The sequence below is a fragment of the Lepisma saccharinum genome, chromosome 2, assembly GCF_977018435.1.
Source record: "Lepisma saccharinum chromosome 2, izLepSacc3.1, whole genome shotgun sequence".
NCBI classification, from domain to species: Eukaryota; Metazoa; Arthropoda; class Insecta; order Zygentoma; family Lepismatidae; genus Lepisma; species Lepisma saccharinum.
This window is the reverse complement of record NC_139230.1, coordinates 107941891-107969880: the sequence shown is the minus strand read 5'-3', so window position 1 is coordinate 107969880 and position 27990 is coordinate 107941891. Positions and strand designations below refer to the sequence as shown.

The window sequence follows — 27990 nt, the reverse complement described above, 5'->3', positions numbered from 1 at the left end:
ACTCAGTAAAACAAAATATCCAGATACATATTTAATTGAGAAAATATTACGTAAGAAAAATAATAAATTGCATGTTAAATGGATAGGACTGCCAGAAAGAAATTGGGTAGAAGTAAAGCAGGTGATTCTTTGACACCAACATGGAATGTGGTACAGCGTTTACCAGATTTAGTAGAAACTAGTAAAACAAATGGGGAGTTGTTACCTGATAATATAAGGTGCCTGATTGTAGGTCCCTCTGGTTGTGGAAAAACCACTCTGCTGGTAGATAATTTCCTGCTCACCCCTAATTGGCTAGATTTTGAAAATAGACACCTGTATGTATTCTCTAAAAGTTTAGAACAACCGAAATATCAACAACTCATGAAGCTGTACGAGGGACTTAACTTTGCTACATTTGCATCAAAAATAAAATCGCTCAATGATTGTTTGAAAAATTCTGTTGTAGTTTTTGATGACGTCATTCTAGAAAATCAAACAAAATCCGAAATTTCTTTACACAGGGTCGTCACAAAGAAATAGACTGCTTTTATTTAGCTCAAACTTATTCCAAAATTCCTAAACAATTACTACGACATAATACAAACCTAATTTGTTTGTTTCGTCAAGATCATACTAATTTGAAACATGTATATGATGATTATGTAGGGGGTGACTTAAATTATAACCAATTTTCAAAATTCTGTTCATCTTGTTGGAACAGTGATGATTTTGGATTTGTTACCATCGACATGACTAGATAACCTAACAATGGAAAATTTAGAAATAAAATCAACGACATTTTGAACATTGAAACGTTATAAAATAACATTTAATCAAAAAATAAATATGTCAAAACATAAAATTAACAGGCCGCAAATTAAATTCAATTTAATGTTGTTTTTCTTTACTAGGTGAAGTTTATTATTTGTGCCATGCTGATCACAAATATGAAATTCGTTCTTCTCTATCACGCAAGCTTTTCTTACAAATCAAATTTCAAAATTTGGGCTTTGTCCAATATTGCATACTGTTTTATTATAATTTTTCTTTTCTTCAATCAGAATAAGTAGCTTATCACACTAAACGCATCAACACGTTTATTTTAAAATTAATATAGACAGACACAAAGGACCCATATGATATAGAAAACGACATATAGCAGTATATAATATACATACAAGAAAATCATTACACAATACATATTTTTCAGTTCTGTTTAGCACGCTTTCTTCTGTAAGCTTTCCTAACTTTCTTGTGTTTTTCTTCTGGCGTTTCTTTGTACAATGCCCAACAGTAGTCAGCCATCATGCTAACACTCCAATGTCCTTGATACCTTTTCTCCATATCCCTCATGTTCTGATGGAACCGTTCGCCTTGTTCCTCACTTAATTCACCGACGTTTTGTGGAAAGTAATCAAGGTGTGAATGCAAAAAATGTAATTTGAGATTCATGTTACAACCCAGCTTTTGAAATTTAAGTAACATATTCTCAACAACTTCTCTGCTCTGTAATCAGGACTTTTGTGGTTCCCCAAGAAGTTCAACACTACACTTTTAAATGCTATCCAAGCATCTCTTTCAGTTGCAGTCATTGTTTCCTCGAAGTCTTTATCATTCATTAATTTCCTAATGTCTGGTCCAACAAAAACACCTTCTTTCACTTTGCCGTACGACAGGGATGGAAATTTGTTGCATATGAACTGGAAACATTGTCCTTCCTTGTTAAGTGCCTTCACAAATTGTTTAATCAGCCCTAATTTGATATGAAGAGGGGGGAAGTACAACTTTCTGACTGACTAAATGTTGTTGTACAATGTTCTTTGAACCCGGGTTCAATGTTTTCTGTATTGGCCATTCTTTTCTTTCCCAGTGGTAATTTCGTGCCCTGCTATCCCACTCACAAATGTAACATGGCATTTTTGTGTATCCACAAAAGTAAAATGCTCAAAACTTTAAGATCACCACACACCAACCAACCATGGTCCTCATATTTAATTTTATTAAGAACAAGTTGCATATTGCTGTAAGTTTCTTTTAGTGACACAGAATGAGCAATAGAAACTGAGAGGAACTTATTTCCATTATGTAACAGAAAAAAATTTAAACTTGTTTTATTCGAGTCAATGAATAGCCTCCAATCAGTTGAAAGACAAGGAAAATTTAACTTAAGTCAGCTAACCGGACACATCACAACAAAACACGAGAGAATATTGTTTCGAGAAATAAGACACAAACTCTTTTTCTCGGTGTCTGTACCAGGAAAATGTTGTTCCACAAGCCAGCAAGTTATTTTCGTTAAGTATGGAACCAAGAAGCTCAGCTGATTCTTTAGATACATTTAGGTCTCTAACTAAATCATTGAGTTCGCTTTGAGTGAACGGTATAGGGTCACGAGATCCGTGAGGGGGGTCATAAATGTAATCTTCCATTTCACTTCCTTCCACTGAATCACTTAGTAAACCAGGATCACTTACACACTCAATACTTGATGGAGGTGTCGGTACAGGCACGTCTGGACCGTGCAACACAGGTCTCATTGCAGAGGGAATATTGGGATACACTATCCTCTTCTTGTTTCTAATAATTTGACCTACAATTTCACAGGAACAGAAGTAACAATCATTGCTGTGATCCTGAGGTTCCCTCCACACCATGCGTATTGCAAATGGCATAGATGGCCGCTTTCCCGTGCCCCAGTTTCGTAAAGATTCCACACATGATCCACATACCTTGTGAGGGGCCCACGATTTATCTTGATCTCCTAGTTTAATTTTAAAGTATGCGTAATATGTTCTTCTTACAAAATCTGTAATTTCCTGGCTCTGTACCCGGGGAACATATTCACCGCAGATGTAACAAAACACATCTGGGCTATTCAGACAACCACGAGATGCCATGGCCACACCACAGTAATGTACCACACTGAACAACCAAATGTTAATGTAGGAGATCAACGTATCATGGAAGCAAATTAGGACTTTTGACAGTTACATATAAAATTAATTTCAAATGATATATCAATGTTTTACATAGTATTATTTTCAGAATTTAGGCAAGAAACATATTAATTAATTTAAATAAAACAAAACTTCTCTGTATTTAAAGCTTATTCGTCTTTATTACTTGTTGAATAATTTTGAAACGTACCAGTGACATCTAGCGACAATCACTTCAATTGCACTGAAACGTGCATACCACAACCCACATATATAGATCGTGAATTGTAAAAAATTCTTGCGTGATGTGAGAAAACTAATACCAGTTTCAGCATCAGCAAGTTCAAATACATGTAAAACACCCAAAATTATAAAAACAACAGAACCCATGTGGCCCTGTGTTATGGATGCAATCAGTGGTCTCGGTAAAGGTGATTAAGGGTGTCACAGAACAAAATAAAAATCTCATAAATGAATTAGTACCTCTTACTGCGAAACATTATGCAGATTTTCTACCCACACCTTTATCTAGCATTCACACACCTCTAACCCTCCAACAACCACCTACTAAAACTATAAGTGAACCTGAAAACATCGAGTTGGGCCCCTTGGCAAGAGATTACCTGAGTACAGGTAAAATTAAAAAAGGTGAAGTGTTTGGATTGTATCCCACCATGGAATCAAACGAGGGTGTGGTTTGGAAAATTGGGAAATCTAGAGTAACATTCGAAGGGGACAACATAAAAATTAGTTTAGGTGGGAAAAATAGCTGGTCCAGATATCCTGGCACTCCTGGATTATGGGAGCTCATCAACTAGAAACAACCAAAGAATTTTACAGAAGAAGATTATCAGAGTTACTCAGATATTTTGATACTATCTGATGCCTTATATCAAAATAACGATGCCACTCAAAATCGTGTTAAATCGAGCAGTGGGGACAAATACAAGAATCTTATTAAACCTATCTGGAACCAACTCAAAACTGGTAGTGGTATCAAATAATACAATACTTTACCTAAAGAATTTGTGTGGATAGATGATGTGAGAAAACTCATAGATAGATTGCTGGTTATAGCGGGGAAAGAAAATGCTGGAAACAACAACTTTTACAACGAGAAAATGGGCATTGTAGACATGATTAGCAATAAACTAGCTCATTTTATTGTAAATGATCCCAAAGGTATAAGATACTTAATAAAAATTATTAATACTCTTCCCCCTAAATTCTGGAATGTAGCTGAGGGCCGAGGTTTGGTAAATGATATTATTAATAAACTCCCATTCGAGTTACATGTACCTGGTTACCAAACTGTGGTCCTGGGACAAAACTTGAGAAACGATTAAAAAGAGGGGACAACTCGATTCAGCTTGTAAAGAACATGACATTGCGTACAACACACACAAAGATCTGGATGCTCGTCATGTGGCTGATCAAAAATTGGAAGAGACTGCATTTGTAAGATTAACCAGCAGAGATGCTTCTTTGGGTGAACGAATAACAGCATTGGGTACAACCATTGCTATGAACACAAAACAAAAATTAGGAAGGGGTCTGTAATAAATGTATAAATATAAATACCCTAAAAAAATAATAATAAAAAACATGAAACCAAAAGGAATTGTATATCAAATTCCATATCACAATCTTAAAAATTTAAAAATTAATCCAATTTTAACTAAAAACAACAGGAAAAGAAAAGACAAAGTATAGCCAAAGGAAATGGAATGAAATTATTACTTAGTACACCACAATTAAAACGTTTGCAAAATACAAGAAAAAATCACATAGTGGAGGATTCATATTTAGCATTCCATCCATCCTGGCTGCTTTAGGGGTAGGGGAAGTTTAGCAGGGGGTAGTGCTGCTATTGCCAAAACTGTAATTGATTCAAAAGAGAATAAGGCAGAACTAGAATAGGAGAAGCGTCATAATCTTGCCATGGAGAAAAAAAATAGGCAGTGGTGTGAAGTCCAGAGCACTCAGAAAATTAAAAAAAAGAAGAAGCGCTCACAAACCAAGACCTTGAATCTTTAGTTAAAATATTTAAAATTCGACATTTTAGGGGGGTTTTCATGTCTGATTCTCTCCCTAAAGATAGCCCTCATTCTCGAGAATGTGGCGTGGTTAATTTGGACATGTCGAAAAATGTTGGTACTCACTGGATATGCTATTATAAACAAAATAAGAATGCTTTTATTTTCGATTCTTTCGGAGGGGTACCGCCTACAGAATTAATTCATTATTTAAAACATGTTAAGATTTATTACAACGACGAACGTATTCAAGATTTCCATCAAATTATATGTGGTCATGTTTGCATTACGATGCTTAGAATATTAAATAAAATACATAACATCAAATTACGAGATTTTCAAAAAGCAGTGTGGAATATTAAAAATGAAAAATCTCTCCAGCGAGACTTCGGTCTTGAAACTATATCTCCACGATACATGTATCTGATTCCAAATGTAACTACCTACAACAATTCTGTATTTGTAGGTAATGAAAAATTATTATTCCTCCTGGACAATATAATTTATTTACTTTACAATCTGAACTTCCTAACACTGTATTGCTATCTCAAAACTCTATAACAAACACAGTGGAGATCGTATCTACCAAAAAAAAATATATCATAGATTGTGCCGGTGCTAATACCACGGCAATAAAATAAATTAGTATTTAAAATAAATAAATAAACAATGTTACCAATGGAAAATATCGAGAGTTATGAGTTGCAGTAATTTCCTCCAAACAGGAGGACATTTGCTAACCTCAATGAACCGAAGAAGGAAATTCAATTTGATATAACAGTAGGGGATGGTTTTATTCATCCACATAGATCGGATCTGTATATAAAATTTGATATTGTTAAAAAATTAATAGTGAAGAATAACCAGTTACTGCTAATGTAAAACTTATAGATAATTTTGTTCCATTTTTATTCTTACAAATTGAAATCAGAAAGCATGGTACAGTCATAGACAGAATTGATTATCCTGGAATTACATCCACTACAGTGGGGACATTAAAATTATCTAAATCAGAGAGCGTATATTATAAAGTTGGTGGGTTCGAAGCTGGAACAAAAATTCAAGCAAAAAGTCACACAGTACTGTTCCCCATGAGATTTCTATTTGGTTTTTTCTCTGATTATAAAGAAATTATGTGGAAAAGTGGTTTAGGTATCATAATTCGATAATGAGATACAAAACTTTGAATCCAGATGGAACAGCCAATGATGCTAGTTGCCTGAAGCTGCAAAATGTGTGATTCAGTCTATGGCGTTACGCATGCCTATAGTAGAATATGAATCGAATTATGCTCTCAAATACAAAGCAACATTTTGAAAAATCCTCAAATTCCGATTCAATTTTATAGATATCAATGCATACAGAGGTCAGTGGAGGGTAAATTCTTTGAATTCGATATTACTAATCAGTTTCAATCTCTACAATACGATATGCCAGAGTTTGTAGCTGTATTGTTTCAGACAGGGAGGGATGACAATCAGGAAAAAGATAGCAGGCAGTTTGATAATTGTAAAATTAAATATGTATATCTGAAGAATGGTCGAAATGAGGTATTCTCACGTGAAAATTACTATTTAAACATTGCAGATCAAGATTATTTGAAGTTATATGAAGTATTTAGTGCATTTAAGAGGGTAACTGAAGGAAATATTGATATGTATTACAATCCAGACGAGTTTATAATTCACGGACTAATGTTCTTAATAAATGCGTCAAAAAGAAAATTGGTAGTTATTAATGATCGAACAAATATTAAATTAATATGTGAGTTTCATGGAACTTTACCGGAAAATACCATATGGAATGCAAATTTAGTTGTAGAGAAATCGTACATATATGATGTAAAGAATGAAAGAGTGATAGAACAATTTTAATTTTTATACTATTTAATACTAATATATAATGCAATATAATACAATACATTTTTATTTATTTTTATTTTAGAGCAAAATTTTAGCCTTAGGCTACTCTACCACCACCCTAACTCAAATAGATATTACAATAAATAAGAAAAATATTTAGAAAAATAATATTAATGTTTATATCAATTTTTTAAAATCATGAACATTTATCACAATGTTTACTTGTATTATAATGTCCATATTCTTTAGTATGAACATTGCAATCTTATATTTGCAATTTATTATCATTGCTATTGAGAGCTACTTTATTTTTGTAATATAGACACAAGCTAATTTGTTAGTTAAATTAATATTTCTTAAAATCTTTCATTGTAAATTCTCTTGTTCATGCTCAACTTACATTTATCACAATGTTTACTTGTGTTATCGTGTCCATATTTTCTAGTATGGACATTGCAATCTAATATTTGCAATTTATTATCTTCCCCATTAAGGGCTATTTTGTTTCTTTTTATTGTATGCCCACCATCCAACTTGCTAGTGAGATGATATGAAGACATGTTTCTTGTTTTCTTTTCAAATAAAGATTCTTTAAAATCTTCCATTGTAAGTTCTCTTGTACATAATCGACTTACACCCTTGGCTCTTTAAATTTCTTCTTTGCCATCAATATTTAGGCAATACATTTTTGGTCTTAGACCAGCAAATTCTGTTATTATAGACCATGCTGCGTCATCTTTCATTTTCCCAGGGATCGTCTGGTTTTCGAGGCTATATATTGGATGATTTTCTGGATAATTACTAAAGTCAAAATATTCTTTCATAGAAAGCAAATCACTGTACAAATCGGGTGTTTCTATCACATATACAAAACTATCAGTATCCATGTGTGCTATTTCAATTTTATTTTTGTACCTAGCTTTCATAATATTATAATGAAATTTATACATTTCTAATTTAGCTAATTCTAGAACTGTAACACCCACAGCTATTGGTGCACCACACATTACTTTGTTATTGGATCTTTCAATAAGAGTCAGATCATCTGTAATTCTTGTAAAACCTTTGTATGTGTGATCAGCAATAAGTTTATTGAGTTTTTTTGGATCAGACACCAAATTACACCTTACCCGATTTCTTTTGTTCTCTGTGCATTTTCCAGATATAGAGTTAATTATTAATTTAAAAAGATTTTTTTCAACTTTAGAATTTGTTTGTATTCGATTGTTTGTATTTTCCTTAATATATTGAGCTAACCATTTTTCTTGGTCACATTTTAACCCCTTATAGATTTTAGTAAGTTCCATACCTTGCTTCAAGTAATATTGCAACAGTCGATAGTGAAGTACATATTTTTTTTTGTTTTCAAAAGATAACACCAATTTTCTTTCCTCTGTACCTGGGACTTTCTGAAAAACTGGTGCCATAGCTAATCCGTGGTGTTCATCATGGAGATCAGATGGATATTTCAAATCAACTTCCAATAGACAACCTTTTGGATGATCTTCAGACCAGTTTAAGTCTTCAAGTTCTTTCTTGCTCATCCATTCGTAATTACCAATTGGCAATGATTGAGTCATCGCATAACCATATAAATTGTTCATATCAACATAAAATATGTATTTAGATGGTTTGCTAGGATCATAGTTAGCTAAATATTTATTGTTTGCTTTTGCATATCTTAAAGGACACTGCACTATACCACCACGTGTAGCAGATTCAACATACATGAACTGGTCGACATCGTTGATGAGACCAATTTCAACTTTTGTATTTATAAGCATGGCAAGCCAGAATAAACCGGGTGTTGTGTACATAAAAACAGGATCTAGTTCATATAATTTAAAACAACGTTCTCGAAAAGTTTCGAATACATCAGCCAACTGGAGAGTATCCAAAATCAAGTAGTTGTCATGATAATCCCCCATTGTTTTGCAATCTAGCGTTTTCCAGACTCTTTGTGCATATTGATAATCTAACTCGCGACATTCTTCATCCTGAAGTTTGTTATAAAATTTATCTATCGATGGTAACTGTGTCTCTTTAAATTTTCCAAAAATATCCATGTGATTATATGGGTAGACCCCTTTTCTTTTCAACAATTCTATCTTATCCTCACCAAAATATTCTTTTGTGTGAACAAATTCCTCGTTGGTTAAATGACTCACCAGAGTAGCCAAACTGCTGGAAAGAAACTGATATGAATCCAGGAATCTAACATCAACTATTTTCCCTTTTTCTAATTTGATAGTTTTCTCTATGGCAATATATTTATCTTTAGTGCGTGATATAATATTCATATTCTCTGTATCATACCCTAATTCTTTGATAAATAAATGTGCATCAAAATTTTGCAAATTGTGAATAAATATTGGAATGAAATTAGGTTTCTGTATTTTCAAGTTACATGAATTACAAATTGTATGGATATATTCCCCATTAAAATGGTTGTGGTGTTTCTTTTTTCACTATCAGAATTAAAATATCTATTACAGTATCTGCAACTTAAAGTATTATCATGTTCCTGTTGTTGTTCTGGTGTAAAAGGGTTCATTGGTATTTCATCATTATATAAGATTGGACCATATTTTTCACCCCACTCTCAAAGTTTTTGAATAAATTTTTGGTCTGCATCTTCACCTCGATAAAAATATAGTTCTGAATTATTTTTTTCATAAGTGTTTACTAATTTTAGTGCAAAGCCACATGCTTTATGTTTAGCTATATTTGTTGTACTTGATGCATTCGAATCTGGGAAGCATGTTGCCATTAGTTCTTGTATTGTTTCAAAATCTGTGTGAATTACAAATGGTCGTTTTACCAATGATTTGAAATTACTATATTTTACACTTTTGGATGAAACATCATAAGTCCCAGGAGGGTGGAGAGAACAATATTTAATATGTTCCTTTAATTTCTCTTCACGTGTTTTCCCACCTCTTCCATCAAATTTTACCATGATATGATGTTATTTGACTATGTACCAATCGTCCTAGATCCTGTATGAGACAATAGTGTTTCTTGTTTCTCTCTGTAACATATAATAAATGTATAACACGTGCACCATCTGCTGCTGGATAGTGGCGCATTGGATAACTTTTATCTTCTTCATCAATACCATAAACTTGCACAGCTATTGGTTGATTGTAGTGTTCTTTATATTGTTTTTCAAATTTACTAATATCTGAGTTATCTACTGGATATTTTATGCCTGACATAGTTTTTTTAAACTCTTCTATATATATAGGATAATTTTAATTAAAAACACGATATTTATTGTTAGATGCTGGATGAAAATGAGCTATGAGACACCATAAAAAAATTATTGTCTTTATTTTGAATATTTATTACAGCATTCTTGTTTTTGATGTCGTCGGGTAATTTAATATAACTAGATCCCCCAAGGGGGTAACATCTTGCTATTTTTAATTCAAGTTTTTGGTTGTATCACAAAGTGACCAACCCGGACCTCTTTCTTGGAACTCTTGTTGTTTTAACTTGAGTTCTTTACAATTTTTTTCATAAATATCATACAAAGAACGAATATCACTCTTGTGTAAAATTAACACACGGGTACGATGAATGTATTGTCCTTTTTCACTATGAGAATTTATATACATAGAGAATAGATTAAAATATATTTTGAGAGAACATCTTTCAAGTTTATTTTGAATTGTATCTATAATTTTTTGTTTCAGTTTAGATAGAAAATTTGGAATATCTGAGTCTTCATCATTTATGTCTGATGTGGTATATTTTTTTGTATACAAAATTTCTTGTTTTTGGTTTCTGTTATTCATTTTTTGTTATTCTTTATATAATTTGTATATATATAATTATATATATTTTTTTAAAAAAAATGTTTGGTTTTATATATTTAAAATTTTAAAAATAAAATTTCTTCGGTTTTATATATTTAATTTTTATTTTTTAAAAAATATTTGGTTTTATATATTCAATTTTTTTCAAAAATATGTTATAACAATTTATACTTAATAAAAATTAATTATAAATTTATATGTTATTAGTATTGTACATACCAAGGTGCATATACGTATATTTTTACATATAACCTTTTTTCTTTCTAAAAAACATGCACACATGTACATTTTCAGACGTAAAAAGTAATCAGAATATATTATACATGTGAGAAATAATTTTATATACACTACATAGCACTGCAGCACTCATAACTTAAAAAAAAACAGTATCTACATTTTCAGACATAAAATTAATCAGAATATACACACATTTGAGAAATAATTATATACGCAGCACTGTACAGTGCTGTACAGCACTGTAAAATAACTCAAAATCAGTATCAATATATCTATTTCTCTTAAAAAATATAATAATTGTAAATATATGCTTAAAATATACTGATATAGGCTCAGAAAGTAAATTTTGCCCCCTATGAGTTGAGCTTTGATAAAAAAAACTATTATTTTTTATACTATAAAAATGGTAAAAATTTGATTTTTTGGATCTTTCCCCCTTGGAAAATTAGCTGAAATCGGGGTAAAATGAATAAATACAAAATAAATGTTTACCGACGTATCATTCTCCCTACTCTTCCTCGACATACACAGCCTGTGTCAACATACTGCTGCCATCTGGTGTTTTTTTGCGAAAATGTAAAGCCCAAGACTACAGGACAGGTTTGTGTTGGGGCAAACGGACATGTATAAAATGCATATTATTTAAATTCTATAAGGTATTATGTAATTCAGCAACTAATCCACATTTGACTCAAAATCGAAAGGGCATGTGTGAATTGTATGTAATGTATGCGTTTCTAAAATAATGTGTCCTTGTTATAGGATGGTGCGACATCGTGAACGAACCACAGACCGCTGTTCCTGGACAGATGACAATATGCAGAGGGCTGTTAAAGCAGCAGCCGAAAGAATATTGTCTGTTCCGCGGAACACTTTGCGGAGACGGGTGAGTAGCAACGTGCAAATTCCGAAATTTGGCCAGCACACTACGCTTTCAAATGCAGTGGGGGTACAACTGGTGGAGCACCTTCTGAAAATTGATTCTATAGGATATGGTCTGCCCTACAAGGAACTCCGCACTTTGGTATATCGGTATGCATTTACAAATGGTGCCACATTCCTTGAATGACCAACGAATGGCAGGGAAGGACTGGATTTTTAGCTCGTCACAAGGAACTCAGCTTGCGTGTTGCAGAAGGTCTGTCACATGCTCGCGCTAAATGACTATCTAAGGCAAGTGTTAACATCTTTTACAATAATTTATCAAAGTTACTAGACGAACACAATATGTGGGACAAACCTGCCAACATTATCAACTGTGGCGAGACAGGCTTGCAACTGATCTACAAACCAAAACGAGTCATATCAATGTGGGGCAAAAGAGAAGTCGTGAACCAAACGAATTGTGAAAGGGGAGAAACAGTCAGTGTTATGGCATGTGTATCTGCAACTGGCCAGTATGTGCCTCCTTTTGTTATCATGAAGGGTCAAATATATAATGAGAACTATGAAATTGGCATGTCTCCTGGGACGAAATAGTGCTTTCGGATAGTGGCTACATGCAATGCGAAGAGTTTGATCATTTTATGGACCATTTCATTAGTGTCAAATCCCCTGGCCCTGCCTGTAGTACTCATTCTTGATGGATACGGATCGCATTGTTCAGATCCACCAACTCTGGAGAAGGCATTAGCCAATAACGTGTACCTTCTGTGTTTACCTCCACACATCACACAAAAACTTCAGCCGCTCGACGTTTCGTTCTTTGGGCCACTTAAAACATTTTAGAACGACGGCTGTAGAGTTTACGTGCGAAGAAATCCGTTGAAAGGTATCAATAAAGTGGCCTTTGGTGGCATTTTTGCAGAGGCTTGGAATCGTGCGGCCACAGTGGGGAATGCAGTAAATGGGTTTCATGCGTGTGGGATACATCCATTTAATCCACAACGCTTGCCTGAGCACGCATTTATTCCTGGAACTGTCCAGGAAGTGAATGGTCAAGATCAGCGATCACCAGAACCTTTAGCGACAGACGATGATGCCTCATCCCAAGGAAGTTTTCAAGAACTCAACTCCTTGCCATCAACTTCTGGGACCTCGAACAGGGAACGAAAAACGGATCCTTCTTTCATCGCTCGTCTCAAAGAGAAAAAACTGACTTCAGGAAATCAAACAACAAGATAAAAAATTAAACGCACCGCAAAAGATTTATGCCGTGTATGCAACGGTGTGTACAAGCGGGGTCAACACTGGGTGCAGTGCTTAGTGTGTTCTGTCTGGTTCCACGTAAAGTGCGTTGCGAATGGAAATGACCCATACTTTGTGTGTTCTTCTTGTGAGAGTGATTCGTAAATGAGCTAGTGTCCATTTGCCCCGCGATGGTGGGGCAAACGGACACTGATACACACACTGATTCATTTAACAATTTTGAGGCCAACGTTCATTATTTTGAATTATACATTGTACTATTCGTTATGTCAATGTTCACACTTTCCATATCGACCATAATTGTAATTTTTCAATGAACAGTTTGATAGTTATTTGCAATATATCCTTAGGGTGTCCGTTTGGCACGTCCTTACCCTATTTGTTGTGTATGATGCATCTGAATCTGGAAAACATATTGACATTGGTTTCTGTATTGTTTCAAAATCGGCATAAATTGCAAATGGATGTCGTACCAATGAATTATAATTAGAAAATTTTATATTTTGTATAATGGAAATTTGTAAGTTGTATAAGGATAAAGATAACATTTTTCAATATGTTCTTCTAGTTGTTGTTCGCATGATTTGTTACCCCTTCCATAAAATATTGACAGGCATCTATCACATATAGTAATTTTATGATGATCTGATGTTATTTGTTTTCTTACCAATTTTGGGAGATTCTGTATGAGACAATAGTGTTTTTTGTTTCCTTTTATAACATATAATAATCTTATAATATGTGCACCATCTGCTGGTGAATGGTGTCTGAGTATATTAATATCATGATTTCATTATAACCATAGACATGCACAGCTATCGATTGATTATTATACTGTTTATATTGTTTTTCAAATTGCTCGATAGCTGTGATGTCTACTGGATATTTTATTCCTGACATGGATTTTTTAAATTTTGTTTCAAAATTTTTGTATTGGGAGACACGGCATTTATTAATTTTAACTGGATAAAACTATGCTACGATGCACCAGAGAAAACATTTATTATCATTATTTTTAATATTCAATACAGCCAATTTGCTTCTGATATGTTCAGGCAGTTTAATATAACTAGATCCACCAAATGGGGTATATTTTGCTATTTTTAATTCAAGTTTATGGTTTGTATCACAAAGTGACCAACCCGAACCTCTCCCTTGGAACTGTTGTTGTTTTATCTTAAGTTCTTCACAAGTTCTATCACAAATATCATCTAATTGAAGAATGTCATCATAGTGTAAAGTTAACACACGGGTAGGATGAAAATATTTTTCTCTTTCATTACGAGGATTTCTATACATTGATGATAAAATAAAATATATTTTGAGGGAACATTCTGTAAGTTTTTTAACAGATTTCATTTTTAATTTTGGATTTAAAATTAGCTAGAAAATTTGGAATATCTAGTGCTTCATTATCTATATTTGTTTTATCATATACAACATGATATAAAATTTCTTGTTTTTGGTTTAATTTAATTTGTTTGTTATTCATTTTATTTTTATAATTAGGTTTTATATATATAAAAATAGGTTAATATATTTAATTAAAAATAATTATAAGTTTATATTATTAAAAATCTGTAGAAAAATAGAAAATTTTATAAAAAATGTACTATACACTGCAATAAATATTTACTTTTTATATATTTCTTCTCAAAACTATATAATTTTTGGTAATTAATTATTAACAAACCTCTTCTTACAACCTCTAATTCACAAATAATAATTTAAGATAGCAAAACATTTATATTTATAAGCTCAATTTACTAATCGGGAAATTCCCCTTAGCCCACCAATCAGCACAAGTCACATGACCTTGTGCGCATTACATTCCCGAGCCAGTATTATTGATGTGAAATTCTTAACAGGTTAATGTTCATACGCAGCTGTAAGTGCATCAATGTCCACACATGCACACTCGAGAATGTTGTAATGCAGAATTCTCGTGACAAGACTATTGATTTGTCTGAGTAAAAAAAAACTAGGTTACATGAGAATTCTTGCAACATTTCTGTTAATATTCAATTTTGTTAGAAGTTACTGCTTAAGAAAAAGTTGTTGTTTTTAATTAGAAAAATCTGCAATAGAGGGGGATTTTGAAATTCAACCCTATTCAAAACAAACAAATAACATTTTTTTAAAAAATAGTTATTTATTTACACTTAGAATTTTTTTTAAAAAAATTAAAAAATAAGGGGAAATTATGTAAATCTTGCGATTTTACTCTAAAAAAATTGAATATTTTGCGTGAAGCAAATTTTTACTTTTTTACACTTAGTAAAACAGCTAAATTTTGATTTGTGATTAAATTACACTTGAAGAGATCACTATAAAATGGTTGGATTGGGGGGGGGGTGATCTGAAACGAAGCGTTTACTCTACTCCCCCCCTACTATTTCTGAGTATAATTGGTAAGTGGCTCTGAAATTGAGTTTCCTTGCTGCGCTTCTTGTGCTCGAGAACTGCAAGGGTTCGAGGTGACTGTCATTTCACCAGTCCTACAGCGGGGAGCTGTTTTTCATTATTTGTAAGGAATGAAGATAGCTTTTGGAAGTAGTGAATAGTAGCTGCACTAATGTGTCCCAGGTTCAACTGAAGGTTTGGTGTCGGTCAGACAGGAGTTTCCTCTTTCAACGTGACCTGCGTTCCAGTCCTGGTTGGTTTTCATCATGCAGTGGTGAATCTCAAGTAATCTTTAGATTGACCTGTGCATTCCTGCAACGTCAACTATGGCACTACTTGTAATCACGGGCTTGTGGCCGATCGATAAGATTATCAAGCAAACTTGCTGCAAAATTACTTTAAAAAGTGCAAAGACGACAAAATCCGCGAATTATGAGAATATGCTCACACTGTGGCAGATATCAACAGAACCACCCTACAAGAATGGCAAGAAGAATGGTTCAACATTCCGCAGGGAGGATTAATCCACTTCTTAACCGGTTACGGCCTTTACGGCCGACATCTATGTCAGTTTAATCGAAGACAGAACTAATTATGCGAAACCTGTGATAATACCGTGGACACATCTGAGCACAAAGTATTTCACTCTCCTTCAACCAATCCCCGAATTCTCCAACTCTGATATAACTTACCAAACTTCGACACTTACCATCTTATCCCTTCGAAACTTCGAAATCCTAAATTCCCTGGCAGGTCTCGTATCATACGAGGAATACTGCAAATTCAAAACTAGAAACCACCCGATACCACCTTTGATTGATTTGGCGTTTTGAGTCCACTTTATGCACAGTAAGGCTAATCGTGACTGGACCTACAGTTTAAAGTGGGATCCGAACCACTATGTGCCTCCACAGGGTATCGAACCCTGGACCCCTTGATTACAAGGCGAAGACGCTACCACTGCGCCATCGGGAAGGCCCGATACCACCTATTCAACCCCTAACTAAGAACATTCCAGAAGATCATGCAGGATACTGAATCAAGTACATCAACGACCCAACCCATTGGATGGACGCCAAAGACCACGGAAGGATCCTTTAGAAGAATAGGAGGATGCGACCACCCAAGACTCTCTAGAACGGATTCGACTTAGGAATTAACCACTACCCTTTATAACTATTTCCAATTTAACACGTCAAGTATTCTAACTCATAACTTCTTCTATTACTAAACCCCCCTTTCTCTTCCCTCACCTTCCCAGCCCTAAACTTTCCTCAAGTATTGCGGGAACCTTATACCCTCCTGATGTTACGAGGAGAATCATCTCCCGTACAGACGTGCTTCCCAGTATGACCACTTCCTGCTGGCACCTCAGCAAGATATCTCTTCTCATACCATCATTTTACTTCACCCTTCGATCTTTTTAGATATTTAGTCACATAGTCTTTCCTCAATATTATTAATATTATTATTATTTTACTATTTTTAATGCTATATCTTCCTTCTTATTACTATTTAAGCTTTTGTACTACTATTCTCAGTTTAGAGACCTTAAGTTATTTAATAACCTTCAATAAATAAAGCTCTTCTTCTCCTGACCTAACACATTATGCCTTTGGTTTATTACTAGCATATAGATGTTAATACTTTATCCCATTACTAGCACATACATCTTATCTGTAAACAAAGTTTGTTTCTGGAACACCGTAACAATCTTGGCCCACTATATCCATGAGACGTTATCCAGATCTGGATGTCATTGTGAAGCTTTATTTCCAATACAGAGGTATTGCTTTTCAGATGCAACACGGGCATGCCAGAGAGCTTTCTGGATGATTGGAATATTCAATTGTTTATTTATAGTATTATCCAAGAGTGCATTAAGCATCGACACATTAATGACCATAGATGACCTGATTCTCTCATCGCTGTAAAATATTTTTGCACTTTTCAAGTACTGAATCAATTTGAGTGGAGACGTGCCACCAAATGAATCCAAAATATAACCTGCTAGCCTGATTCCAATAGCAGATCCAATGAGTGCCCATATTTGCCGAGTAATCCAAATTTACAACAGCGCATTAATTTCGAAGTGGACCATTCTGTGACAAGGTAACGGGCATGAACACTTCTCTGAAATATTTGATCTTAATCCCTCGCTAAAGTTTCAATGTATTAGTTCGTGACCGGGACTTTTTTCTTAAATTCTTCATTGCATTCAATTCCTTATCCCGCTTCACCACATTATTCTCCATCACTGAGAGTTATAATCATAATAATAATATTAAAATCGTCTTTATTAGATCTGGCGTGTTTCGGCGAGATTAATACAATGCAAAGCTGGAATAAAGAGTATACATTGAAAAATATGAAAAGGATTACAAATAAGCTTGATATAGATTGAATATAAGAACAATATATATATATATATATATATCGTATATACAATAAGGAAAAAAGTTTACATGTAAAATATTGAACATAGGTATCTAATGTTTGTTGCTTTCGTCTTTAGTAAATATATTTCTTTCAGGAATATGGAAAAGTGAATAATGTAATAATAATAATAATAATAAAGTGAAATAAAATAATGAAATTATAAGATTAATATGCACACAGTTGCTAGTTGTTACAGTCGGTATTTTTATGATTGAAAAGTTGCTCGTGATTAAGTGTTATGCTGCCTTACTAGTAGATAATGTTTTAAGTTTATTTTTGAATAGCTTATGGCTTTTGATGAATGTTAGAGAGGTTGGGAGGGAATTCCATTCTTTAGTGGCAGTTACGGTATACGATTTTCCGTAGGTGGTTGTATTATGTACTGGGACTGACAATACATTTTTTCGTCGTGTTACATGTTGATGTCTGCTCGAATTTGTGTACAGTTTGTCAACGAGATATGCAGGCTGCTTGTTGCTTAGTATTAGCTAGTGAGCATTTATTTACAAAACACACCCCAGTTTTCGTTTAGTACCATCGCGATTGTTATTTCCAGCCTTTCACTCAACAGGAAATAAAGGACTAAGACTGGATTTTGATGCACCATTCAACAACGGTAATTATATTAATCAACATTCGTCTTATTCTGAGAGAAATTTCAGAAGGAGGGATTTCAATAATTCTAACAATCAATTTGGAAATAATAAAAGGGCTTGTTATAATTACCCAAATAACAAAGGAAATAGAATATTTTCGAACAACAACTTTGACTGGCGTTACCCTGGAAACAATGAAGGTCAAGTAAATAATGGCAATTTGTATGTCCAACATGTTCAAGAGCCAGGGGCGGCGCCAGAAATTTTCCAGCGGGTGGGCAGAAGCTGTATATTCATAAATTAGGGTGGGCAGTATACATTTAAGACCTTATATGAGTTTTACATGCACTCATGCCCCCCCCCCATCCAACATATACAGGGTTTCCTAAAACAACTTCAACAACGGTTGGATGCTGGTAGATATAAGAAAACAAGGAACCTTTCCTCATACACGTAACCTCGAAAGTGCTTAGTTTCTGATCTATGAGCACTGAAAATCTAAGCTGTATGTATGCAACCCAACTCACCAAACGATTGCTCTGATATAATTTCCAGGGACGCGTAGCAAGGTTGCCACCTGAATTAAAAACAACAACTTGGGAGTCTTATCTGGCAAAATATAAAATAATAATTATACTTGCGATATTATAAGCATAGGTGTGCGCCGACTAATTTATTTTGGGGTGCTTTAAGGGAAGTTTCAGTTACCTATTTGGACAAGGCTAGCCTAATGGTCGTTACTTCATGTTCCTTTAACAGAAACTATTAGGTATATAAACATGAAATTTTAACATTATAGAATGAGTATTTGTTATCACTTTAGCACAGGTTTCCTTATCACTGTGTCGATATTTTAATTGAAAGTAAACAACTAAAATGATAAATACAAGACTATATTTCTACAGGTACTATCTAAATTACTCTCACGAAATACATCTGTAGATTCAGTTCTACCATGTTTTATAATGCACATTACTTCATAAAATATATTGCTGCACCTGGTCACTCGATAGTTAAGGTCATGTGTTATATATCATATAAAAATGTAGAATTCAGATGCATGCAATATCTGAAAATTGATACACTTGTCATTGAAAGATAAGGGAAAGAGAGCATTCATGGAAGTCTTTGAACATGAAAGTCTTATTGGAAATGTTGGAAGGTTGCATTAATGAACAAATCGGTCCTCGGGAGAAGAATAAGTAGGGGCCGATATGTGAAGGGGCTCTGCTATTTATAAAAAAAAAAACAATTTCTTTACTACGTGATTACTGATTACTATAGTAAAGAAATACACATTGTTTTGTGGAGAAAGAGAAAACCAGAGAGATCGAGCTGGTCATTTCAAATTAAACGAAATTCCATATTTTCTTGCCACGCATATTATTTTCATGATTTTAATGGTAGGTCAACATATTTTTATTTTATTTTTTGAGAAGACAATTTGAGTAGCCAGGTACCTTTGGCACCTCCGTGCGCACACCTATGGCTGAAAGAAGTATTTACAGCATTTACAAACTGGCCAAGACAAAGAATTTCCAATAAATGCGGACTGAAATTCAAGACTCTTCATTCTAAAATGTCCCCATCGTGTTTCGAGTGTCGTGTAGTACCAATAATCGTGAATCGCAAGATTCACGTAGTTGATGAAATCGACGAACTGAGAAATGCAAACATAATGTGTTCGCCACGTTGTTTAACACGCACACTGTTATTTAGTTATTTCTAAATGGCTAATCGAGTTCCTCACATAATACGGTGGTAAACCACTTAGTGAAAAGAATGAATAGTAAAACCTCTTGCAATAAAATGAAAAACATCGTTTAAACATTAATTAATTCGCACATTAAAATTAATACATAATAACTAATATAAATCTGACCTGAATAAAGGTGTCACTACATCATGTGTGCATTCCGAGCACCCAATACAGCTCAGCGTTTGACATAAGTATGGATAATGTCTTACTAGCAAAATTTAAAGAAAAACAAGAACCCGGGTATAAATGAAATTCTTAGTTTATTCTGAATTATATTTACCTAGGCTTAGGAAGGACATTTTTGCAAAATATCACCGAAAAGTCATAAATAAATAAATAACATTCTATGTATTATGTTATGATGCACAAAGTTATAATATTTCGTCCCTATTCTACATAAGTTAACCACAAGAAAAATCACATGACTACAGAACTGATAGGCAAAATGAATCTGTAAAAATATTTTTTGCTTCCCTGATCCTTGGAATCAAGGGGTCCCGCGTTCAATAACTGGTGGAGGCACATAGTGGTTCTGACTCCACTTCAAAGTGTAGGTCCAGTCCCGATTAGTCTATCTGTGCATAAAGTAGACTTAAAACAACAACTCATGTAAGAAGAGTTCTAAATACGGTTGCTAACTCATTATCAAGTTTTGAAGGATGTAGATTGGCCTGAAGTGCCAACGCAACCAAAAATTTTAATTCATTCATTATCAAGTCAATAATTCTGCAGCTATTTTTTAAACCTACAGAGCTGTTTTATCAAAATCTTTTTTTGTGATTGCTTCTTATTAGTAGAACGAATATGGGCCTCCCCGATGGCGCAGTGGTAGCGTCGTCGCCTTGTAATCAAGGGGTGCCGGGTTCGATACCCGGTGGTGGCACAAGTGGTTCGGATCCCACTTTAAACTGTCGGTCCAGTCCCGATTAGCCTTACTGTGCATAAAGTGGACTTAAAACACCAAATCTAATGTAATCCAAGTATAACGAATATAAAATTGTTATATTTTTTTTATTTTGATACCATATCGAAATGAGATGACAGGTATATAAAATTGTGATGATGAAAGGGGCGTATCAAATTATCTCTGTCTTAGTATTTCAATATAGACCTAACTAAACAACTTTGTGTGATGCTGGAGGAAGCAACGCGAAGAAGAGGTTTTTATTTGTTTAACAGATTACCTTAAACATACCCAGGTCGGAAGCCCGGAGTTGAAAACATCAAGCAACTCCACTCCAACCCTTCTACACTCAGTTAAAGTTATAACTTTTTGACCAAGTTATGGCAGACAGTTAATTATATTTCTAAATTTTTGCCACATTTCAAGTATCTATTTCTATTCATTATGCGTCACATTTTGAAAGCAGGAGCTGCAGCCCTCAGGCTCATAATCCTGTTCTAATCTTGATCATATTCTGCACAATTTTGCACCTCTCATAAAGCCTCCTAAGCCTACTGGCTGCTTAAGCATACGAGAGGGCATTAGATCACAGTTTTTGTTTCAAAATCTTTGCAAATTCTTTTCGCTTTCCAATGATAAAGTTAAGGAAGTTGAAAGAAAAGCTTAAATTAATTCCATTCAACTTCTATTATTTACTCTGACTTTCGTAAACTATTCAATAAATCAGTGTTTCGGAAAAGGACAACAAAGCTCTTTACTAAATGGTAATATGTGAACTTGTCTGTAATATAGATAATATTCACAAGTATAATATACATAGAGTGATCACCATAATAAACTTATTTATTGAAACATTCGCATTTTCCAAAGTGTATATATTTATTGAATTTGATTGGGTGGGCAATCGGGTGGGCACAGCCATTTTTGGGTGGGCAATTGCCCACCCGTGCCCACCCCTGTCGCCGTCCCTGACAAGAGCAAATACAGACATTGAAACTAGAAACGAAAATTATCAGGCAAGGACGATGAGTAATTCGTTGGGTGCAAACACTTCTACTTTTGTCTCTAGGGAACCTGCATGCAAACAGCTTAATCAGTCTACATAAGGTGTACGTTTAGGTGATCTTGGACTTTAAAGCATTCGTAGCACGAAGGTTTAGACTTTAAACGTTTCAGAACCTCCTTATATTTTATCATAGTTATTTTCTTTATGAATGACTCTGATGAAAAGTTCAATTTTGGGGAAGGATAAATGTTTCGATATTTATGTTCATGTAAGATTCTTGTTTTCTTCGCAATCTTTGCTATTTGATTTCGTTTACAATATTATGTATGTTCGGGTTAAATATTTTGTTTATGTAACAAAACATTTCAAGTTTTTAATGATGAATGAGTGCATGGCAATATAATAATGTTGCGTTGTACAAGTGTAAAAGTAATGAAAACATTGAGTCTGTTATAACAATTATCGCCTTAGCTGAAGGGTGTACGTACAGGGTTTCGAAAACGAAAGTCACAGTTAGTGTCGTCGAGGAGAAATAAATATAAACTTTTGCATTCAAGTCAATAAGAGTCAAGAAAGGAAGAGCTTAACAAACAAAGAGATGTATTATTTTAATGCTAAATGGATAATAATCCTACATGTAAGGTACCCAGAAACTACAGTACGAATGCTCCAGGAGGTATGACTCCATGATAAAGAATATTTAGATTACAAAAGGAATGTATATCTTAGGTTAGCTTCTTGATATCTACTTGATTTACCTATAAATATTATGAAGAAAACTCCTCCTATCAAAAAGTCAATTAATGCATTCGCATTAATTACACTTGAGGGTAATCTTTGTTTAAATTGATTAGTAACAAATCCCTCCCATTCTAAAGTCTGCCAAAATGCTCTAGCGTTTCTAATTTTTTCATTAAGGACCAGACAATAATGGTGGAATTCTGCTTTCCTCACGGCTTTCTTCACACGATTCTTAAAATATTTACAAGAGAGAAGTGCGTTTTGATCTCCGGTGTTAATATACCTTAAGTGAAAGTAATCACATAATTTCCCAAATTCCTTCACTTTTTCAGATATCCAAGGAGCGGTTGGTCGTAATACTGGAAACGTTTTTACTGGAAAGTGTTTGTCAACCAGCGCAATGATGTTGTTAAATAAGAATCGGCTTCGTTTACGTATAACGACCAATATATTTCCAGAGAAAGTCAGTTTACCCCCCTCCCTCCAGAAAAATCGGTTAGGTCTAATTATAAAATTATTGTTATTATTAACGTATTTTAATTATTATTATATATTAAAGTATGGGTCACATAAATGATACATCATATACAATAAATGGAATACAATTTCCAGTCAGTCAAGAGGTATTAATTATTATAATCTCGGTATACTTTCACAGAGTTTCTGATCAACCTTTGATTTTCGTATTACGCTGAAATTTGAGGAGTGCCAGAAGTATTACAGATGGTTACAATTGTGGTCTTTGGGCACTCGGGAATGCTAGAGATATTCAAACAAACCTTCTTGAGAAAAACTTTATTCTTCACCAACCATTCACAAAAGTCGCCACATCTATCTTGCACACAACGTGAGATTTGTCCTTTGAGTTTGTGTCAAGATGCAGGAATGTAAATTCTAGTTGCAGGTCCGTATTGAAACTACATATACGCTTCTTGGCCATGCTTATTCATTACTCTACAAATAACGAAAAGCAATTCAACTCGGGACGCGAGCTAACTTAAAAGTAAACTGCTCGGACATTCTCGACGACAATGGAACATTTTGATTGTTATGAAGTGCTTGAAACTCAGTTTAGATGTTTTGCCACGGTGTCGGCATGACGCTAGTTTAAAAATTCCATCAACATTTTTTAGCATGTAATGTCTCTGAAATTTAGATTTGGTTTTCAAGATAACTCCTAGAATAACCGGGACAAATTGTGTTCTTTCATAATTTCGACGGGACGACCGGGACACGCCTCTAGATCGGGACTGTCCCGGTCAAAACGGTACGTATGGTCACCCTACGTTTACGTCGTGTTTGCTGTATATTGACTTCCAATTGGTGTTTTCAGCCTCTTCGTTAAAATCGTCTTCGTTAAAGATCTTAAAGCTTCTGTCTTGAACCAATTTGCTATAGTTTTTGTGCAGTTTATTCCGAACATCGCGTATGGTAAGGGATTATCTGATATACTGGACATTATATTCTGATCGACGTAGGTCACCTTGAGATTGATGATAACACTGATTAAAGTATTTTATGTTGGAGTTACCTTCGTGGGCTTGGTGATGATTTGCTTAGCTTGAGCTTCAGCAATGATGTCGCTTAAGAATCGGATGTTAGGTTGATTTTGTTTCAGCATAGAGTAAATTGTGTATGTTGTGTGCATATTTTCCTTAATTTGAATATATGCTGCATATAGTCATAGCAACGTCAAACATTCATTGAGATAGTCAAATGTTTAATTGATTTGTGATTTTGTGATCCTCTAGTAAAATTGTGTGTGAGAGAGCATCGGAGATCTTTAATCTGACACTGGAACCTATTCAATGAATGATGATTGTATGAAATTGATGATAGGATACTTCCAAAGAAACACCCGTACCCAAGGCAGGTTTCAAATTCTGGTCCTTCTGTAGACAAAAAGTACATCGACTGCTCAATGCGATTGCCGCACGCGTTGATGTCTCATGGCTTTACACTGTGAACGTGTGCACGCGTACATCATAAGAGGCCATCTGTCATGATTCTTTAAGATATACTACTGTTTCTCGGTATGAAGATATTTTAAAAAAAGAAATAATAATAATGGAGAGCATTCGTGATGATTCAGGGGAAGGGAATATACAATATGCCATTCTCTCCCCCTACGTACAAACTTTAAAAATTGAATTCATACTTTAAACCTCTCTAGATACTTTTAAAATTTATTATGTTCTTTAGTTATTTAATAGACTGCACCCTTGTTGTATACATGTATGGAAATGCTTGTAATTTAACTCTCAATAATTAAAGTTTCTGGTTTGGGTATACTTACCTAGTGTGAGCAATGATGTCACTCCAAGAGTAACTCTTGCAGGAATAGCTTCTGGTTTGATCCAGAATGAAATCCAAGACATCACAACAATAAGTGCAGATGGGATGTAAGTATGGAAGAGATGGTATCCCAATCTTCGTCGTAAATTGAATATAACAGCAAGACATGTAAAATTCCCTGTCATGAGATAAAATAATAATTTTATCTTCGTATTGTTTTGTATGGAACATCTTAATATTTCAACAGAAATTGTAAAACATTTCACAGCACTCTGTGTTATATTTTAAATACTTACTGTGAGCATTAAATATTACAACAAGAAGAAGCATGTAAGTGATCAATAAACGGTTTTCTTCAAGCACATGTGAATTCAAGTGAGACATCAATTCATTGCTCGCTTGATCTCCATATCCTTCTCAAACGTACAAGGACTGTACTTGCTGTAAGCCGTCGCGCGGGTCATCATGACCCGCATCTAACTTTTGTTTCTTTACCAATCCATTAGGATTCGCGGGAAGTGAGTAGCTTCTTATCTACTTCTGCTCTCCACAGTCCCGCAGGCGATATTCAGTTTGCGTTCACGTTCATGTGTTGGCAGGAAGGGTTGTACTTGCGTCGCTGTGACCCACCTTGACCGTTAACGTTTGTGCAAGTATTCAGTGCTCAGTTTCTTGCACTAGTGTAGCATTCTTACTTAGTGTGTTGTAAAACGTATAATTGAACCAATATCAGGTTCTGGCCGAAATGTAACTTATGATTATTGGTTCATAGTGTGCTATTGGCTAGAGAACTTCTGCATCAACACAATCTCACAACAGTTAGATCAATACGATAAAACAAGCATGAGCTGGCTGCATTCATGTTTTTATACCAGCAAGAACAGGGAAGGGCAATCTTTTGTTTTTGGATTTGGGAAAGATTTTGCAACACTGGTTTCGTATGTTAAGAAGAAAGGAAAACTTATCACCTTATTATCAACTATACACCACAGCAAGGCCATTGATCCACAGACTGGCGACAGTAAAAAATCTGAAGTTATAACATTTTGCAACATAACAAAGGGCGGTGTAGTCACGGTGGATGAAATGTCAGGCAGCTATTCTATCGCTAGAAAAGCAACATGAGGCCACTGACAATATTTTACAACTAGCTAAAAGTAGCAGCCATAGAAAGTATTTCATTATATCTGCATGTAACAGGAAGGATGAAAGCCTGCGCGTAGTAAGGAGAAAGTACTTGACGGAATTATCCATGTGTCTGGTGAAACCATACATAAGGTCTCGTTTGGAAATTCCAGGTCTCAGCAGAAAGCTGAGAACTGACATCCTAGAACGTTTGAAGAAATCAGTTCAACCGCCTCGTGCACGATCAAGAACTAGGAACTTCAACTAAAAGAAAAAGATGTGGAAAGTGCAATAAGACTTCTCAATGTTGCCCGTTTTATCAGATGCCAATCTGAGGGAAACATGGGGAACTCACCTGTCATGACTGCCTGGAAAGAAACTAACTATCACCTATTTCAAATAACAGTGTACTATATTTCTTTCCTCATTTTAGTACTATTCAAAACCTCTCATTATTTGTTTTTTTTTCTAAAGATATACCAATTGTTTGAGACACTCGCAGAAATGGTGCATTTATTCAACATGTATTTACAAAAATGTTAGTAAAAATAAATGTGTATATTTATTTATTTGCCCAATGAAATACAAAAAGGACAAAAGAAAAAATCTTTAAATATTGAGAAGAAAGTTTAAATTTGCGTGTCACAGTTACTGGCCGCGACAGCGTTAAATTGTGAAATGGGCACAACCTCTCCCGAGTTAACTATAGGGGCACTGGAGAGTGTGACACGTCGAGTTCTGTCCCAAATATAAAAGCAACTGCTTATCCACAGATAGCAATTAACAATAAAACGTAGAGTACTTGACCTTTCAATTACTAAGTCAAAACGAATGATTTATCTCACGCCATATTTGCTATAACTTCCTATATTAGGAAATTACAAGTTTCATGAAAATTTGAAAAATTCAGAGTATTAATAATAACGAGCATCAAACCATGTTGTTCTTGGTCTCAATTTGCCTATTCTGACTTTCGGATTTAGGTGTATCGATGTATTTGCACAAAAATATATGTTGTCAAGTTATAATAATTAAAAAAATGTTGAAAGTAATTTTGAATTAAGTCATTTTATTAACTATTTTATGTTGAAATGAAAATATTGAATAACCTTGAACCTTGTACACCCGTAAGCGAAACAAACCGCCCACCTTCGAAAATTTTGAAGTCCAAACGTGAACGATGTGACAACAAGGCGGGACAGAATATGAAACCTCAAGTACGAAAAAGTAACATCACCCGTACATCGAAGTTTTGATGAAGTTATAACATATATGTAATTGGTGTATTTAATTATTTCTCACGAATAATTACACAAATGTTCATTGTACATTTCACGACACATCCTTTGCTCCAAAAAACGATACAAATATTCATTTTCTACTTGATAACCATTGCGTGCTGAATGTTCGCATAATATGAATTCTGGAAAAAAATTACAAAATGCCTCCATAGTGATAAATAGCAAATGGGTATTTGGTGATATAAACAACACACTTGTTCTTCGTCATTACGTGTTCTACCATGTCGACAATGAAACTGCAAGAAGTGCGACTGATTCACAGTTTGTAACACTGTCTATCATCCGGAATCAAATCGTGGCAGTCTTCCCGACGCAGCTTTTGACTTGTAGGAGGTTTTTAAATCAGCTGCTTATATTCCCAAAACAACAATGCACAAAGGATATAAAAATATTCATAGC

General features: G+C 34.3%; 1 protein-coding gene across 1 annotated transcript in view; it reads right to left on the bottom strand.

The window, feature by feature from the left end:
- LOC145983585 (glycine receptor subunit alpha-2-like) overlaps positions 1–27990 on the bottom strand; it is a 519078-nt gene that overhangs the window by 25018 nt on the left and 466070 nt on the right. The window contains exon 9 of the mRNA XM_083116654.1: positions 25167–25343. Within this exon, the coding sequence (XP_082972780.1) occupies positions 25167–25343 (177 nt within the window). The remainder of the gene's footprint in view (positions 1–25166; positions 25344–27990) is intronic.